General features: G+C 37.8%; 1 protein-coding gene across 11 annotated transcripts in view; it reads right to left on the bottom strand.

The window, feature by feature from the left end:
- Positions 1–18,514, bottom strand: part of INO80 (INO80 complex ATPase subunit) — a 144,677-nt gene that overhangs the window by 86,524 nt on the left and 39,639 nt on the right. For all 11 annotated transcript variants that reach the window (XR_006704747.1, XR_006704748.1, XM_045449988.1 and 8 more), the window contains 7 exons: positions 12,953–13,006; positions 11,934–12,137; positions 9,720–9,915; positions 8,774–8,841; positions 7,711–7,920; positions 6,858–6,938; positions 5,705–5,800 (listed from right to left, as the gene is read on the bottom strand). Coding sequence is in view for 9 of the 11 variants with exons in the window: in XM_045449988.1 (XP_045305944.1) it covers positions 5,705–5,800; positions 6,858–6,938; positions 7,711–7,920; positions 8,774–8,841; positions 9,720–9,915; positions 11,934–12,137; positions 12,953–13,006 (909 nt within the window). In the remaining 2 variants the exon portion in view is untranslated. The remainder of the gene's footprint in view (positions 1–5,704; positions 5,801–6,857; positions 6,939–7,710; positions 7,921–8,773; positions 8,842–9,719; positions 9,916–11,933; positions 12,138–12,952; positions 13,007–18,514) is intronic.

The raw sequence follows: 18,514 nt of genomic DNA, 5'->3' as shown, positions 1-18,514 counted from the left end.
TAAGTCTAGAGAAGGAGAATGTAGTTAAAGTATACTAAAGCCCTTTTACTATCTGGAAAGCAGTAACAGTATTAATTTATACTACTTTTTAAAAAATGGGGCACCTGGGAGGCTCAGTTGTTAAGCATCCGACTTGGGCTCAGGTCATTATCTCCCAGTTCGTGGGTTGAAGCCCCACGTCGGGCTCTGTGCTGACAGCTCAGAGCCTGGAGCCTGCTTCTGTGTCTCCCTCCTTCTCTGCACCTCCCCTGCTCATGCTCTGTCTCTGTCTCTCAGCAATAAATAAATGTTAAAAAAAATTTTTTTTTAAATCAAGGATACATGTTCCTTGATTCCTGGGTATCTACTAAAGAATAAAATGAATATGTAATTAGTATATTCCAAAAAGAAATTAGTAATTCCAAAAAGGAATGAGAAGAGTAGTAAAATATAATCAATCCAAAGGACACAAGAAAAAAGAAAAAGGAAAGTTGTAGAAGAAGAAAGAAAACGGTAAGGAAGATTTAAACTCCATGTATCAGTAACTACACTAAAAGCATAAATGCTCCAAATAAAGGCAGGAAAAAAAACCTTAAACGGAAACAGAATGGTTAAATGAAAAAGCGATACCATATACAAACCAGAAGAAAGCTGATCTATTTAATACCAGAAAGAGCAGATTTAAGGCAAAAAGTCTTAATAAGAGGGATTTCATAATAATAAAAGGTTCAATTCACCAGTAAGACAAAGTAACTGTAAACTTGTATACAACTCAGTCTCAAAGTAAAGAAGCAAAATAGAACAGAAGTGAAAAAATCCTTAATTGTGGCAAATTTTAACATACTTCTTTCAGTCAGTAATTGAAGAGGCAGACCAAAAAATCAGTAAAGATACAGAAGAACTTAAAAAACCTAACCTAACCAACACACACAGAACGCTGCACTCAACAACTGCACAATACTTATTATTTTCAAACAGATATAGGACATTTATAAACACTGACCATATGGTGGGAAAGGAAAGTTCAAAAGATTTCAATGGATCAAAATCACACAAAGCCTAATTTCTTATCACAGTGGGTTTAAACTGTAAATTAGTAACAAAAAGATATCTAGTAACAAAAAGATTCCTCTGTTTGGAAATTAAGAACCACACTTTAAAAAAAATTTTTTTTTATTTTTACTTTTGAGAAAGATAGAGACGGAGTGCAAGAAGGGGCAGGGGCAGATAGAGAGGGAGACAGAATCTGAAGCATGCTCCAAGCTCTGAGCTGTCAGCATAGAGCCTGAACGCACAACTCGAACTCACAAACCACGAGATCATGACCTGAGTCGGATGCTTAACCAACTCAGCCGCCCAGGCACCCCAGGAACTACTTTTAATTAAGCCATGAATCAAACAAAACTTGCAACATAAGCTAGAAATTATATTGAATTAAAGATTAATGAAAATGTGACACATCAAAACTCTGGATAGCTACAGTCATGCACAAGAAGATATTAATACCCTTAAGGACACTTACTGGAAAAAGCTGAAAATCAAGCACCTAAGCTCCACTTAAGATGTTAGAAAAAGAAAAAAGTTCACAAAAAAGCAGACAAAAGTAATTTTTAAAAAAAAGCAGAAATGAATGAAATAGAAACACACAAAATAGCCACTTTCAGGAACGAAAATGGTACATTATAGAAAAAACATAAATCATATTTCATGGGGAAAAAGAGGAAGTCTATGGTCATACTAGAATCTTAAAACAAGTGTTGCTCAGATACCTGTCACATAAAATAAACATTCAGATGCTATCATCATACACCTAAGTATCTTTTGAATGTAAACTAACTATAAACTTGAGTACAGTCTACATTTAACTATGTTCTGCAGGGAGGTGGACACATTTCTGGACAACCTAAAGGAGCAATGGAAATTGAAGCAATGAATCAATATAGAAGAGACCATTAAACCTTTTCTGTAAGCAAATAACTATATGTGTTTAAATTTCATATCCCATTTGTTATGAAATATTCTTTTTAAGTCAACAGTTTAAAAACAGAAAAGCTATTTTTAGCTCGTAAGCTGAACAAAAACAACAAAATTAACAGGTGCCAGATTTCTCAATAAAATACAGAATGCGTTAACAATTCCACTTCTAGATATATATCAAAAGAACTGAAAACAGGACAGGTGTTCAAATAAGAACCTGTAGATGAGGGGCGCCTGGGTGGCTCAGTCGGTTAAGCGTCCGACTTCAGCTCAGGTAATGATCTCACGGTCCGTGAGATCGAGCCCCGCGTCAGGCTCTGGGCTGACAGCTCAGAGCCTGGAGCCTGCTTCAGATTCTGTGTCTCCCTCTCTCTCTGACCCTCCCCCATTCATGCTCTGTCTCTCTCTGTCTCAAAAATAAACAAACATTAAAAAAAAAAAAAAAAAAAAAAAGAACCTGTAGATGAATGTTCCTAACAGTATTATTAACAACAGCCAAAGGTGGACACAATCCAAACATCCATTGAGAGATGAATGGATAAACAAAATATAGTTTGTCTAGATAATTAAATACTATTCAGTCATAAAAAGGAATGACATGCTGACGTGTGCTATAACACGGATGAACTTTGAAAATATCATGCTAAGTGAAAAGAAGCCAGATTTAAAAAACAAAACAAAACAAAAATAAAACCACCTACTATATGATTCCATTTACATGAAATATCCAGAATAAAAAATACAGAGATAGAAAGTGAATTTGTGGTAGCCAGTGGTTGGAAGGAAAGGGGAATAGGGAGTGACTGCTTAATGGGGAAGAGGTTTCTGTTTGGGATGATGAAAAAATTCTGCAATCAGACAGCATCCATCATTGCGCCACACACCATAAATGTACTTATTACTACTAAACTGTATACTTTACAGTGGCACATTTTATGTATGTGTGGTTTTTGTTTTTTTTAAAGTATACTTTATTCATGGAACGCCTGGGTGGCTGAGTCGGTTAAGCGTCTGACTACAGCTCAGGTCATGATCTCACAGTTCGTGAGTTTAAGCCCCACACTGGACTCTGCTGACAGCTTAGTCTGGAGCCTGCTTCTGATTCTGTGACTCTCTCTCTCTGACCCTCCTCTGCTTGCGCTATGGCTCTCTCTCTCAAAAATAAACATTAAAAGAAACAAAAAACAAAAAACAGCACACTTTACACCCAACATGGGGCTCAAACTCATGACCCTGAGATCCAGTTGGATGTTTAGCAACTGATTGAGCCAGGTGCACCCATATATGTGCATTTTATCACAATTTTTAAAAAATGAGACAAAAAAAAAAAAAAACAGTGGCAACTAAAATAGGCCCCCAAAGGCTTATTCAAAAGTAAGCTCAACATGAACATGAAAGCTCGGTTCCAGGCAGAGGCATAAAATCAAAGGACAGGTATCAATGACATAAGTAGTTTGACATTGCCATCTAATGGTCAGTAAAGTTAATACTGAAAACTTAAGTGGTTTGGTGGAAAATTTTTTTTTTAAATGTTTTTATTTATTTTTGAGACAGAGCATGAGCAGGGGAGGGGCAGAGAGAGAGGGAAACACAGAATCTGAAGCAGGCTCCAGGCTCTGAGCTGTCAGCACAGAGCCTGATGCAGGGCTTGAACTCATGGACTGTGGGATCATGACCTGAGCCGAAGTCAGACGCTTAACTGACTGAGCCACCCAGGCGCCCCTGGTAGAAATTTTTAAGACTGAATTTTTCAACTCCTGATTGTTGAACATGTACTGGAAAAGAAAAAAAAAAAATGAATAAATGAAGAAAAAAAGCAGCTCCATATTCCACATAGCAAACAACTCTAGAGAAAATATTCAACCAACTACCTTAGAATGATCTCATCTCCTCCTTACAAATTTAAAAATGAGTCAACCAATGGGGCACCTGGGTGGTCAGTCAGTTGGACACCCTACTCTTGATCTTAGTTCAGGTCATGATCTTGGGGGTTGGTGAAATCGAGCCTGGCATGGGGTTCTGCACTCTCAGTGCTTGATTCTCTCTCCTTCTCTCTCTGCCCCTCTCCTGCTCACAGGCTCTCAAAATAAATCAATTAAAAAATAAGTGAAATGAAATGAAATAAAAATGAGTCGGGGCACCTGGGTGGCTCAGTCAATTAAGCTTCCAACTTTGGCTCTAGTCATGATCTCGCAGTCCGTGAGTTCGAGCCCCACGTCGAGCTCTGTGCTGACAGCTCAGAGCCTGGAGCCTGCTTCAGATTCTGTGTCTCCCTCTCTCTCTGCCCCTCCCCTGCTCAAGCTCTGTTTCTATCAAAAATAAATAAATGTTTAAAAAAATAATAAAATTAAAAATAAAAACGAGTCTGCCATGTTAAAAGCTATACACTTAATGTGCCTTGTAAATAGTTTCTAACTACAATTGAGGCAATAAGGTGCAGCCATAGCCACAAAGGTATCCCAAAGTGGAATACCCTGCATGTCTCCTTATTCCTTACAACGCTTAAACCAGAAAAACATCAGACTCCCACATCCACCCTATCCTGTGTCCTTTAAATTGAATGGAACCCATGATTATGGACACCCCAAATCAGACAGATCATATCAATAATTTTTTTTAAAGAAAATTTTAAGTTTATTTACTTATTTTGAGAGAGAGCAAGTGCAAGCAGGGGAGGGACAGAGAGAGGGAGAGAGAGAATCAGAAGTAGGCTCCATGCACTGTCAGTGTGGAGCCCAATGTGGGGCTCAATCTCACGAACCACAAGATCATGACCTGAGCTGAAATCAAGAATCCGCTGCTTAACTGACTGAGCCACACAGGTGCCCCTCAATAATTCCTGATATACAATCTCCATAAAATCCTCTTTACCATGAAACTTCATTATCATTATGTCACTTTAGGGACAGAACACACAGTTACCTAATTTCCCCATTTTTACCTGCAAACACTATAATAAACCCTACCTGTTCTTTCTTTTTCTTTAAACGTTTATTTTTGGGAGAGAGAGAGAGAAAGCGAGCACAAGCAGGGGAGGGGCTGAGAGAGAAAGAGGGAGACACAGAATCCAAAGTAGGCTCCAGGCTCTGAGCCGTCAGAACACAGCCCGATGCAGGGCTCAAACCCACAAACCTTGAGAACATGATTGAGCCACTCGGCACCTCTACCCATTCTTTCTTATATCCCAATAACTTTCCACAATTAAAACCTGTTTAATAAATCTTGTTCACATCTTAACCAACTTAATACAACATACTTCCCTACTGATCACTTCTGACCTCGATCTTACTATTTTTCTTACTATCTAAACTCAGGCTAAAGATCTGACTTTGGAGTAATGAGAAAATGCATTCTTTACGCATATATTGGGAGGGGGTATGACAATGTCATAAATTATAGAGTATGTGCCCTGATGATATGATTTGCCAAAATCTACGTTAAACCAGCAAGGTAGATATTTCCTACTATGGCAGTTTGACCAGGAGCATCAATCCATGTGCCTAAACCAACAAATCATTCAAACTGGCTTTGGCTTTCTCACTTATGAAACAAAAGGATGTAATATGCTCTCTTATTGCTTCCATCAGTTACTTTCAAATGGAACAATGCAATGTATGCATTCCAAAGCATTTTGGAAAAAAATGCAAGAAACTAAAAATTCTTATAAACAATTTAAACAAGTAAGGCAGAAAAAGAAAAGTCACAAAGTTTAAAGAGCAAAAGAAATTTTTCCTGGATTGATTTTTACCTTAAATTTAGGAACAAATCTTGTAAACTCCTGGTGCCAATTGTTAAGTGTAGAAGCAGGTGAAATTATTAAGAAAGGTCCCCAGATGTTCTCTCTCTGAAAGAGAAAAAATGGGTCAGCTAACTGCAGAAAAACTGAAGATATTTAGTTCAAAATTATAATTAACAAGAGCAGTTTAAGAATCCATAATACTGGGGCGCCTGGGTGGTGCAGTCGGTTAAGCGTCCGACTTCAGCCAGGTCACGATCTCGCGGTCCGTGAGTTCGAGCCCCGCGTCGGGCTCTGGGCTGATGGCTCAGAGCCTGGAGCCTGTTTCCGATTCTGTGTTTCCCTCTCTCTCTGCCCCTCCCCCGTTCATGCTCTGTCTCTCTCTGTCCCAAAAATAAAAATAAACGTTGAAAAAAAAAAAATTAAAAAAAAAAAAAAAAAAAAAGAATCCATAATACTTTATAACAAGAGAAATGGTGTCTAGATCCCACATTTGCATATTCAGTAGTAATAGCCTATGTTAATAACAACACATGGAAGGAATCTGCTCAGAAAAACACTTGGGAAAAAATACCAAGCAATTACTCCCAACTCCCACCACTTAAAGGTCCTAATTTGTATCACTCACAAAGCACTTACTACATCCTGACTTGTATGTGCTGCTTTCCCCTATACTAGATAACAATTTTACTAGTATTGGAGTTTTTGCTTTTCTCAAAATGTTTCTACACTTATTTTCACTTAATTCTCATAGAATTCCTCTAAGTAGGTATTATCCCCAAGTTGCAGAAGTAGAAACTAAACCTCAGAAAATTAAAGTGAAGTCAAAGCAAAAAAGATGAGGAGAATGCTCAAGTTTACATTCTCAGTAAACAGAGTTAAGATGTGAACTTGGGTCTTCTGGTCTAACTACCATTCCTTTGCCATTATTCTAATGATTGTGGACAGGGGGCGAGGGGCATTATTTAAACCACACACTCTCAAAAACTGTTCCAGGGTTGAAAACCTAAATGTTTCACCACACTATGTCACCTTGTAATGACCTTGAAGGCAAGGAGTAAGTCCTACAGTCCTGGTATGCTACAGAGCATGACATAATGCTTGATAATGGCTGATTCTCACCCCAGAATGTAGAGTGGGGAAGACAAAGACCGCATCTACCCACCTCAGCCAGATGGGCCAGGAGGGCAATACTCTGTACTGTTTTGCCAAGACCCATTTCATCTGCAAGAATGCCATTAATGCCCTGGAAAAAAAAAATACACATAGTCAGTACCTCTTACATTCCATCACACAGGGGTTCAACATACTGTCCCAAAAAACTAACCAAACTATTAGACTTGTTTAAACAAAAATGACTAGAAATATCATTTCACCACTATTACCCACTGCTTGTAATGATTCCTTTTGTCAACTCTACAGCTACAACTATGAATTATGATACCTGAGGTGATATCATGAGTTGAATAACAGGCCAAAGCCAGTTTTCCAGCAAATATAATCCAGGCAAAAAAACACAATCAATCAGGTTACCAAGACCACTTAAGGCAAACTATGTACACAATACAAATATTCTCAAACAAAATTTCAGGTTAAAAATATAGAAACATCTTTCTGACTCTTGTCAGAGTCAATGAAACTTTTTAAAAGGAATGAAATTTAAAACATTATCTTGGGGCCGCCTGGGTGGCGCAGTCAGTTAAGCGTCCGACTTCAGCCAGGTCACGATCTCGTGGTCTGTGAGTTCGAGCCCCGCGTCGGGCTCTGGGCTGATGGCTCAGGGCCTGGAGCCTGTTTCTGATTCTGTGTCTCCCTCTCTCTCTGCCCCTCCCCCGTTCATGCTCTGTCTCTCTCTGTCCCAAAAATAAATAAACGTTGAAAAAAAAAAAAAATTAAAAAAAAGAAATTAAAAAAAAAAAAAAACATTATCTCGTGTTCATTTCGCAATACTCTGAACCAATGATATCAGAAAAACACGTAACAAAACAGAGTGGGTATGACACAGTTCTAAACTTCACCTGCTCATACAGATTTGCCAACCAATTCATGCCTTTCAGCTGGTAGCCTTTTAATTTGCCATTAAAAATGGTAGGTTGTGGAATATCTTCACCAGCTCGGATAGATGGGTTTGCCAGGCTGTAACTCTCCCCAAACCCAGTACCAGACTTGTTTGCTGCCCGGAGGGCAGCTGCTCGACTTTCTTTTGCATCTTCATCAAATGACCTTGTCTGGAAAATAAAAACATATTAGAAGAAAAACATAAGAGGGAAAAATGGAATTCAAATCAAATTCATAATGACAATATATCTATTGTGTGGTAACTGGAACAAAATTTCTAATAATATTATGTAATATATTATATATCTAGAATGATATATGAAACATTACTATTTTAACAATTATATTAGAAGTTCTCTTATAATAAACAGACCTAAGCCATACTACATGATTACTCACTTCATCAAGAAATTTGTTAAAAATCTGACATAAAATTTCTTTGGTTGGGGTTGGTGGGAAGAAGGTCAACTTTGTATCTATCCTGACCTAGACCCTGTTAAATAGGGTTCCTATGCAGTATATTCTTTACTTTCTTTACTTATTTTAATTCAATCTAACTGCCATATCCTTCTGATTTCATGAAATATCACTACATCATGAATAAGCAAGCTATTACTAAGGTTTGAAAGAAGGTCCTAACTTAGCAGTTTTCTTAAGGCAATGGTATAGCTCTCTTAACAAGCACCAGTATGGTCTTCTTCACTAAACAACCATGATGCATTTCACACTCTATTACCCATGATTATTCAAGAGGACAAAAAAATAGGTATACTATCCTCGCTTCAATCAACACACTCCTAAAGCTCACACAAGTGAATGCTTATTTTCCACCCTTCCTCAATTATTCCTATTGATCTAAATGGAGACATAGCCCGCACCCAACACATAGTCACATACATATACACACATCTGCCAGTGTTTCTCACTGGAAATAGGAATAAACCGAAAGGAAAATAACCCAAATGAAAGGTTGTGGGGTATTTCCAGAGCGCATCATAGGTTCTTTTCATTTGTAAGACTCACCCGAGCTTGATGAATATGGTAAGCATTTTCAGCATTCTTTAGGGCCTGGGCTTTGAAATGGTTACTATCTGAAAAGGAAAACTTATAGATTATCGCAAGTCATTAATTGATCTCCTTCAAAGATGCAATTCACATTGACACTGTCAATCCCTAACTCCCCCAACCTACTCATCCCTAAATTCACAGAGGGTGAGAGAACAGAAAGGCTCAAGTTTTATGACAAAGGTTAGGACTTAGAAGTGGCAATGAAGGCAGAGGGGTGCCATGTCTCCAGTAGCTAAAGCCAGCTCACAGAAACCACCTGAGCTCCAGGCTCCCAATCCTGGGTTTTTTGCACAAAGCAATGTCAAAGCAAAGAAAAGCATAACAATAGGGATTAAAAACTGTGATAGATTTCTGCTGGGTGAAAATTATCCCCAAAGAAGAAATCAAGACATGTGTAACCCCTAAGACCCACGCAGGAACGCTCACTCTTTTTATTCTGAGCTCAACATGATCTTTATCACTATTCTCTGTGAAATTACTCTCAAACTTCACCCCAATTCATCCCTCCCCCTGTGGACACAAAAATACCAAAACTGAACAGTCTCTTTCTCATGCTTGACTTATATCACCAAGAATCTTGTTAAGAGAGACATGATTTTCTCTGCTGAGACATGTTCACTGAATTCTTCTGGTTCAATAGCCTCCATTCCTACTAACAAATCAAAACATATAAAATATTCCCAAACTTATAAGATCATATAAACACACCCTTTCCTTTTCAAATTCTTTAATTAAAAAAAGTTATTTTGTATGTTGATTTTATTCATACTTTCCCTACTCCAGTGCAATAAATTCCCCTTTACTAATCATTGCTTACCGATCAAGACAAAACTTGCAAGAAACCTTAGGTATGAAAAAATAGAAGGTACCCACTTCCTCTACCTCCTGATGCAGGACTCACCATAATCCTCCTGTGTGATGTTAACTACCACTCCTCCACCAATGTCAATCTGTCTTTGGGTAGAACTGTCTTCCAGTTTCCTTAAGATTTCTTCCTGGATTCCATCATGACCCATGTCTCGTTTACGACTCATGAAATGGGCATACAACTCTGTCTGGGTGATTAGGAAGTTCAGTTTTCGTTGTTGCCTCTTGGCCTAAAGGGGAAAAAAGTTAAAAGTGAAAACAGAGTCAAATCATCAATCACATACAACAAGAGGTGATCAACAGAATTCATAAAATCTATATATAGTTTGCATACAATTCTTTATTATAGATTCTTTACCTTTAGAAAAGAATTGTTAACGCACAGTTTTATTATAACCAAGTCAGTGGTACTAAAAGCAAGGAATAGTCTTCACTTATATTTAATAACATATGTTTTGCTCTCATTTACAACATGAAATGTTTTCTCCATTAAGCTTCTGTTTCTAAAATGCTTATTTCTTTACTGTATCAATTTCCTAGAGTGGTGCAGAGATACCAACTAAACTCAACCAATGAGCTTTATTCCATAACCTAGGTGGTAGATACCTGTATATAGTTTTAGTATTGTAAAAAATGTAAACATGTCAAAAGATCTTCTTTATCACCGAAAGTGAAAATAAGTGACTAGGGGCTATAAATTATTCTGAAAGTCAACCAGAAGATATTTAAGAATAAGATGAAAAAGGAAGAAAATACTCCCAAAAACAATGTATAGTTCATCTGTGATGACCTATAAAATATGAATACAGATCAAATGCACATGTCACTACTCTGCATTAACTATTTTATAATAAAATTCATATGAAGTAGAGTTGATTTACCCTTGGTCCACCTCCCCAAATGAAAAACAAAAATATAACAGGGAACTTAGCCAAGAAAGGAGACTAGTCCTAAGGTATGCTATATAAAACTATACTTTCTCTTTAAGGTTTTATAGTACTTGAGCCAGATTCAAATGAGAAGAAAATCTGAAAGAGAATTTGAGAGAAAATGGGAGTTATTTTTCATAATAAATACAGGTTGATTACAGCTAAAGTACTATCGAGAAAACCTTTCTAAATTAAAACAAAAAAGAGTAACACCTCCTTTACAACAGTCAACTACTACATGTTTAAATGAGCAAAGTAAATTAAAGGAACAATAAAGTTCCATCACAAATAGTTTTATTTCAAAGGTTCGGAGAAGGACATAAAACATAAACATGAATGAAACCCATCAGTTAATTATCAACCAAACTGAGAGAATGCTTCACAAACTCAGATCATACATACGTCTGGTCGCTTGCAAAACTTCAAGACCTATGACTCTCAAATGTCTATAAATTCACATGGAAGTATTCCATATAGCATCAAATGTTTACTAACACACTAATATGTTTATCTTGCATACAAAGATAAAAATTACCCACGAGACTTAAGAAACTTGGCAAAATCCATATTCACCCTCAAAGACAAGATAAAAGATCAAGAGCTCAGAAGAGGCCACAGCTCTGCTTTGACACGAGTACTTACTGCCTATACCTGAAAGAAAAGATCCTCCCATCCCTTGATTGCCTTCTTTCTTCAGACCTCAATCTTCCCTGCACACAACCAAACCGGTTTGCCAATGACAACATAATGACTTTGTCCTCCTACTTTCTCCTCTGGCTTCCCTGAACAATCTACTCACCTACATATTAACTAACATCAGGCTTAGAGGAATACTGGCTGAAAGTTAAAACAGTGAAGCATGTAGGAGTGGGGGGATGGGTCCCAAAACTGGACTAGTTTGTCTATTGTTCTTATCTGGCCCTAAATTTGGCAACCAGCCCCGCTCTTCCAACAAGGAAGAAACTGCAGCCAGCACCTGGAACCAAGCCAAGATAAGCTGTAAGCCGTTTTCTTTTGTTCATCCCTATCCTTTTTCTTTTCTTTTTTTTTTTTTTGGTCCACCAGAAATATAAAGAGGAATAAGGCTAAGAAAGAACAGAAAAACTTGGCATACAAAGAGAGGTGAAGGCCGGAGAGAGGGCCTTACTGAAGGATAAAAACAGAATCGCTTTAGTGGACTAAAATTACTATCCTCAAAATTATGTCTTAAAATGTATTTTTTCCAATGATTTCATTACCTTACAATTTATGTAGTATACACCAATCTCTTGATATGGCTGAGCAATCAGGGTTTTCAAAATTTTATACTACTGCCCTACCTCCCGCATTTCCTCATCCAACTTGCGCTGCTCCAAGGCTTCCTTCTCTGCACGCTTTCGGTGTTCCTTCTCCACCTTCTCATATTTCTTCCAGTACAGAAGCATCTCCTTGGTGAGGCGGCGGGCACGAGGCAAGGTCTCCTTACAGTTCTTTTGGGCCTGCAAGGCAGCTCGACGCACCTCCTTCATGCACTGGTGGGCGAGCTGCAGATGACAACAGCATTCTCACAAAGGAGAAGGACCCAACACCACGGCCAGTCTTCCCTTAGCTCTAAACCACAGCATTCCTCAGTCAGTTCAGTGCACACAGTCTTTCTACGACCACATCTCCTTTTGCCACAATGTGGTTAATGTCCCTGCACAGTACTAAGGTCCAGACACAGACCCTGAGGTAATACATGGAATGAAAAATTTATACACATACTGGCACCTTAGATGGAAAGAAAAAAAAAAGTATAATGACCCGAGATGTGCTGGGAAGCTACAAAGTATTATCATACACGTTAATAATAGTAGCAATTAATGCTTATTATATGCTAGGCACCACTCTAAGCCTAACATCATTAAACTAATTTATTTCTTCACATAAACTCTACAAAGTTGGTAGTACAGACATCCTCATTTTACAGATGAGGAAACTGAGGATGAGTGATTAGATTAGCCCAGGAAAACAGAACCAATAACATTACCTCATCTGATCTCACAGATCTCAAAAGAAGTTGTGTTACTTCCCTCTAAAGGAAGGTATTAATATTACTAACCATCATTTCTTAGATAAAGAGACTGAGCACATGAACTGCCGAAGGAATTAAGAGCAGGCTATGGTCTCATTCAAAAAGGTTCAAATACCAGAAATGTGAGGAAGAGCAATTTTATTTATAAAATAGAGAACATCCAGAAATTCTCTTAGGTACTACTACAGTACCTAAGGTATTCTACCAGGTCACAAGAGACAAGAGCAGCAAACGTAGACATATTCCAACATAACAAAAAACGGGAAATATAAAACTACAATTTACCTTTCGGCTATTGGTGAGAAACAGGTTACGAGCTGAAGCTTTCTGCTTGTTGGCCTAAAATATTTAAAAACAATTATATCATTTAGGAGTCCTTTTGAAATAAGATTGTGTAGACTGACGCTGTCTTTTATTCAACTCCTGAAGGGTTAAAAAATAAAGTCATCCAAATGCACCAACTGAGAACCACACACAAAGCTACTAAAGCAGCATTAGGAAGAATAAGCTAGTGCTGTGGCTGCCTTAAACAGAGTCTTCTGTATACTTTAGAAAGAATTTAAGTTATATTTTAGGCCTGAAGTGGAAAATGTAACAACATGCCCTAAACCCTAGTACCACACTAATACACACCGCTTTGCAAAGCCCATCTGCAAAGAAGCTGAGATAGCAGGCAATGACATACAGGAATTGTTACAACGGTAAACTAGCCTTCCAGTTTGTGTTTCTATCCTCCAACCAGAACAAATCTGCTGCCACTATTAATTTCTGCCAACACTTAAGCTTCGCTAAGCTTCATCTTCTCTAACAAAAAATTCTAAGGCAGACCTAACACAAGATGACTCAGCACCCAACAAACCAGTCATGAGCTGATTCTGTCTTCCAATTCAGTTAAAACAAAAGAACCTCAATAAAAAACCTGATTTCCCATGATGATCCAGTTGATATGGGAGAAGACATAGCACAGGCATACGTGAGTGACTAAATCTGAAGAAACAGTGGGTACGAAGTTAGACGGCTTAAAAGCCATTTCTATAAAATTTGCACCTCAGATGATCTGCTTACAGGAATTTTTACACCCTTTATCAAAACTTTCTCCTACTAATGCTTAAGCAGCTATTGCTACTTAAAAGACAAGAATCTTGGGGCGCATGGGTGGCTCAGTCGGTTAAGCAGCCAACTTTGGCTCAGGTCATGATCTCATGGTCCGTGAGTTCAAGCCCTGCGTCAGGCTCTGTGCTGACAGCCTGGAGCCTGCTTCAGATTCTGTGTCTCCGTCTCTCTCTCTCCTCCTCTGCTCACAATGTTTCTCTCTGTCTCTCAAAAAATGAATTAAAACGTTAAAAAACTAAAAAAAAAAAAAAGACAAGAATCTCAAATATTCCTATGGAATTCTTGATCATAAGGAGGGCATCATGTTTTAAAATTATTTTTATTTGGGGCGCCTGGGTGGCTCAGTCGGTTGAGCGTCCGACTTTAGCTCAGGTCATGATCTCACAGTTCATAAGTTTGAGCCCCACGTAGGGCTCTGTGCTGACAGCTCGGAGCCTGGAGCCTGCTTCTGATTCTGTGTCTCCCTCTCTGTGTCCCTCTCCCCCTCATGCTCTCTTTCAAAACTAAATAAACATTTAAAAAAATTAAAAATTATTTTTATTTTTTTAAGTAATCTCTACACCCAATGTAGGGCTTGAGCTCAAGACCCTGAGATTAAGAGTTGCATGCTGTACCCACTGAGCCAACCAGGCACCCTAGATGGGCATCATTTTGAAGTCTATTCACCAGGTACAAAGAGGATTTCCCTATAACTTCTCTCATCAAGAATGTTCTTCTCTCCAAAAATACATATTAATTGGCATGGGGGGGGGATGGTAATTGTTAAGAAGCACAAACATACCAAGGGATCGAAGCTAATACCATCAAATTGGAACAATGGGTCATGTGCCTCCCAATGTGATATACCAAGAAGGATATATCACTCTTTTGGTAATCCTGCCCAAAATGAATAACCCAAATCTAATCATGAAGAATGATAACTCAAATTCAGAAACACTGTACAAAATAATAGCCCTATATTCTTCAAAAATAAAAATGTTATGAAAAATGAAGGCTGAGAAACTATGTCAGATTTAAAGGAGATTAAAGAGATGTGACAACTAAATGAAACATGTACTTCTAGATTGGATCCTGGATTCAATCAGGAAAAAAAAAAGCCCCAACCTTTATAGACAACTGATGAAATCTAAATATGGTCTGTGGATCAGATAATAATCTTTATAACTGTACTGTGGTTCTGTATGACAGAATGTCTTTTTTCTTAGGAAACACACATTGAATTACAAGGAAGTTCAGTACAAAGTGTCAAACTAACCCTCAAAATGGGTGAGAAAAAAGTATGCATTTATGTAACAAAAGCAAACAAAGCAAACATTGCTAAATATGAGTAAAGGATACATGGCAGTTCCTTGCATTACTCTTGCCATATCATTTTAAAACATTTTGTTTTGAAACAATTTTAGACTTACAGAAAAGTAGCAAAAAATAATACAGAGTTCCCTTATATTGCTCCTGCTGCTTTTCCTCATTTAGCATCTTACATAACTAGAATACAATTATTTTAAATGTTTATTTATTTATTTTGAGAGAAAGAGAGCATGAGCAGGGGAGGGGCAAAGGGGGAGACAAAGAATCCCAAGCAGGCTCCCCACTGTCAGCAAGGAGCTCCACAGGAAATACAGGATCATGACCTAAGCCAAACAAGAGTTGGATGCTTAACTGAATGAGCCACTACTCAGGTGCCCCACAGAATACAATCACAGTAAAACCCAGGATTGAGAGTAACTTGCTCTACGAGTGTGCCATAAAATGAGCAAACGTTTCTAATAATTTTAACTTGATAAATGAGTGATGTCTTGCAATACAAGTAGTGTGAGATGTCGAACATCACATGATCATAAGTGAGCCAATGGATCTTCTCTCTCTCGCTCTCTCTTTGTGGGATTGTGGGTGATTGTCTCCCATACTCGGATGCTCAGTCTCAGGCCACAGTGTTTGACAGAAATCATCAATTTTTTAGAATGCTGGAAGGTGCTCACACCTGGCACTAGTTTCTTTGTCACTTCAAAGCACCTATGGACAGTCCTTTGCTTTTCCAAACAAGAGTACGCTTAGGAATGCTCTGCTTCATTTTAGGTCAGGCTGCCTACAGATATAGACCCTTTCCTATGCTGCCTAATTGCCAGTTACATTAAATACAGTATATGAGTTTATTATTATTGTACTGTAGTCAACATCCATGCAAGCATATACGATAGCCCCCATGCAGAAAAAGATTCCATTGAGCCAAGAGACAGCAGTGATTCTATTAGTGATAGTGAAAGTCGTCCTACACAATAACCTCGTCTCGTCTCCCTGAAACCAGCCACAAAGGCTTTCAAAGGCAAGTGCAGGTTAATTTATTTTTCTTTATATTTTGTATTTTCTTTATTATTTTGTATTATATTACAGCATTGTAGTTAATTTTATACGAATATTTTTGGGTTATGGAACGAATCATCTGAGTTTCCGTTATTTCTGTGCTCGCTTCAGCAGCACATATACCATTATTTCTTATGGGGCAATTCGCTTTGACATACAAGTGCTATGGATTACAAGCATGTTTCCAGAACAAATTATGCTCGCAAACCAAGGTTTGACTATATTAAGAAAGGAAAATAACACTGGTAAAATATTAAACTACAAGTCTTATCTGAACGTCAACAATTTTTCCACTAAAATCCTTTTCCCGTTCCAGGATCCTGTAACAGGATCCCACAATGTATTTAGTTGCTTTTCTCCTCAGTTCTCTTCCTGCATATATAACATTCTTCAATCTTTCTCTCATGTCCTTGACACTTTTGAAAGGCACTAATCAGTTATTTTGTAAAATTTCCCCAAAGTTTGTGATTTTCTGATGTTTTCTCATGATCCGAATGACATTACACATTTTGGCAAGAATACCCCAGAAACGACATGTTCTTCTCAGGGCATCAAATTAAGTTCACAATATCAAAATTTCTATTACTAGTGTTACTTAGATCTTTTGGTTAAAGTAGATTCTACCACCTTACCATGGTAGTAACTACCCATGATTATCACTATCTTTCTTTTTGTGCTGAGATGTATATGCTGGGGAGATGCTTTCAGTATGTGCAAGCTCTGGTTCTCCTGTATCTTTCGTCCTCTGATTTTAGCCTTCATCAATGGATCCAGTCTGCAACAATTATTACCATGGTATTTGTGTTAATGATGATTCTCTACTTCCTTCTGTCCTATTAACTGGAATTCTACTGCAAGGAAGAGTTGTTCCTTCTACCTTATCTGTTTTCTTATTTAATTATTTATAACAGTATGGACTCACTGATATTTCTTTTATTCTATGTGTTAAAATTCAGTATTATTATTATCGATTTCATTGCTCAATTATTCTAACTTTGGTGATGAAGAGCCCCTTCAGATTGGCTCCTGTGTTCTTCTGACAATCCCCCACTTCCATCTTTCTTCAAGTACCTCCTTAACTTTATTAGAGAATAAAAACTATTGAGAAATCAAGATCTGGGAACTAGATAACTTAATTGTTACTGGGATATCGCTGCATCTAGGCACTCTCTGCAAAGAGCTAGCTAGAAATTAAGTATATATGCATACTAACCTATGCACACACACACAACTATATTTCTGTACACATCTTTGTGTGTGTGTGTGTGTGTGTGTGTGTGTGTGTGTGTGTGTGTGTACTGAGAGCTCTGGCTCCCATCATATTTCAAAGGCTTCACTTTAAATGTTTCCAACAGCAAGAAACTGGCTGTCATCTACAACATATTTACTTATTTGTTCAATTCTAGTACACATACAGAGTAGTTTCAAAATTCTAACCCATTCTTTTGTAAGAAACACTTACTATGTCAATCATAGCATTTACGTACAATTCTTTTGGTCTCTAGCCTTACATATCAAGTCAAAATACTGATTTCTTCAGTTACTTCAGGGAGTCCTTTTCTTCCCCAATCCCTGCAACTTGATTATATATTACTCATTTCTGATACAGTTAACATTTGTTCTTGACTTTTTTTTTAATTTTATTTATTTTCAGAGACACCATGTGTGTGCACGAGTGGGGGAGGGGCAGAGAGAACTGGGAAAGAGAATATCCAAAGCAGGCTCCACAGTATCAGCACAGAGCCTGGACACTAGGCTCAAAGTCACGAACCATGAGACCAGAACCTGAGCCAAAACCAAGAGTTGGACACTCAACTGAGTGAGCTACCCAAGCACACCATTTTTCCTGTTTTTATTCCACTTGGCCCACATATCCCCTCAACCTAATTCCCTTCCCACACCCTGACTGGTTTCAATTGTTTTATTATCAGTGTATATGAGAAGTATATGAAACATTACCATGATTTTCAAAGTCAGCCCTACATACAAAACGATGTACTCAAAGACTGCCCCTCATCCCTGCTAACCTGCTCCCATTCCTTCCTTTCTTTCTACATTTTTACCACCTGCCCGCTATAAGAAATCAACACTTTAATTTCAGGCTTATCCTTCTTGAATGTCTTTTGCATGAATGAGAATTTGTGTATTTTCTTATATTCTTGTTTTGCTTATATGAGAGGTAAATACTATAGATGCCTGCTTTTGTTTTGCTTTTCTCACTTAACACTATGTCTTTATCCCATGTCACTTCAGAAAGGTCTTCCTCATTATTTCTTTTTAACAGCAGCATAACAATCCACTGTGTATATCTACCAGAGTTCAATTCAAGCCCCATGTATAGGCATTAAAGTTGTTTATTTTGCAATTAAAAAT

This window comes from Leopardus geoffroyi, chromosome B3, assembly GCF_018350155.1.
Source record: "Leopardus geoffroyi isolate Oge1 chromosome B3, O.geoffroyi_Oge1_pat1.0, whole genome shotgun sequence".
Classification (NCBI taxonomy): domain Eukaryota; kingdom Metazoa; phylum Chordata; class Mammalia; order Carnivora; family Felidae; genus Leopardus; species Leopardus geoffroyi.
This window is presented reverse-complemented; position numbering and strand designations above follow the sequence as displayed.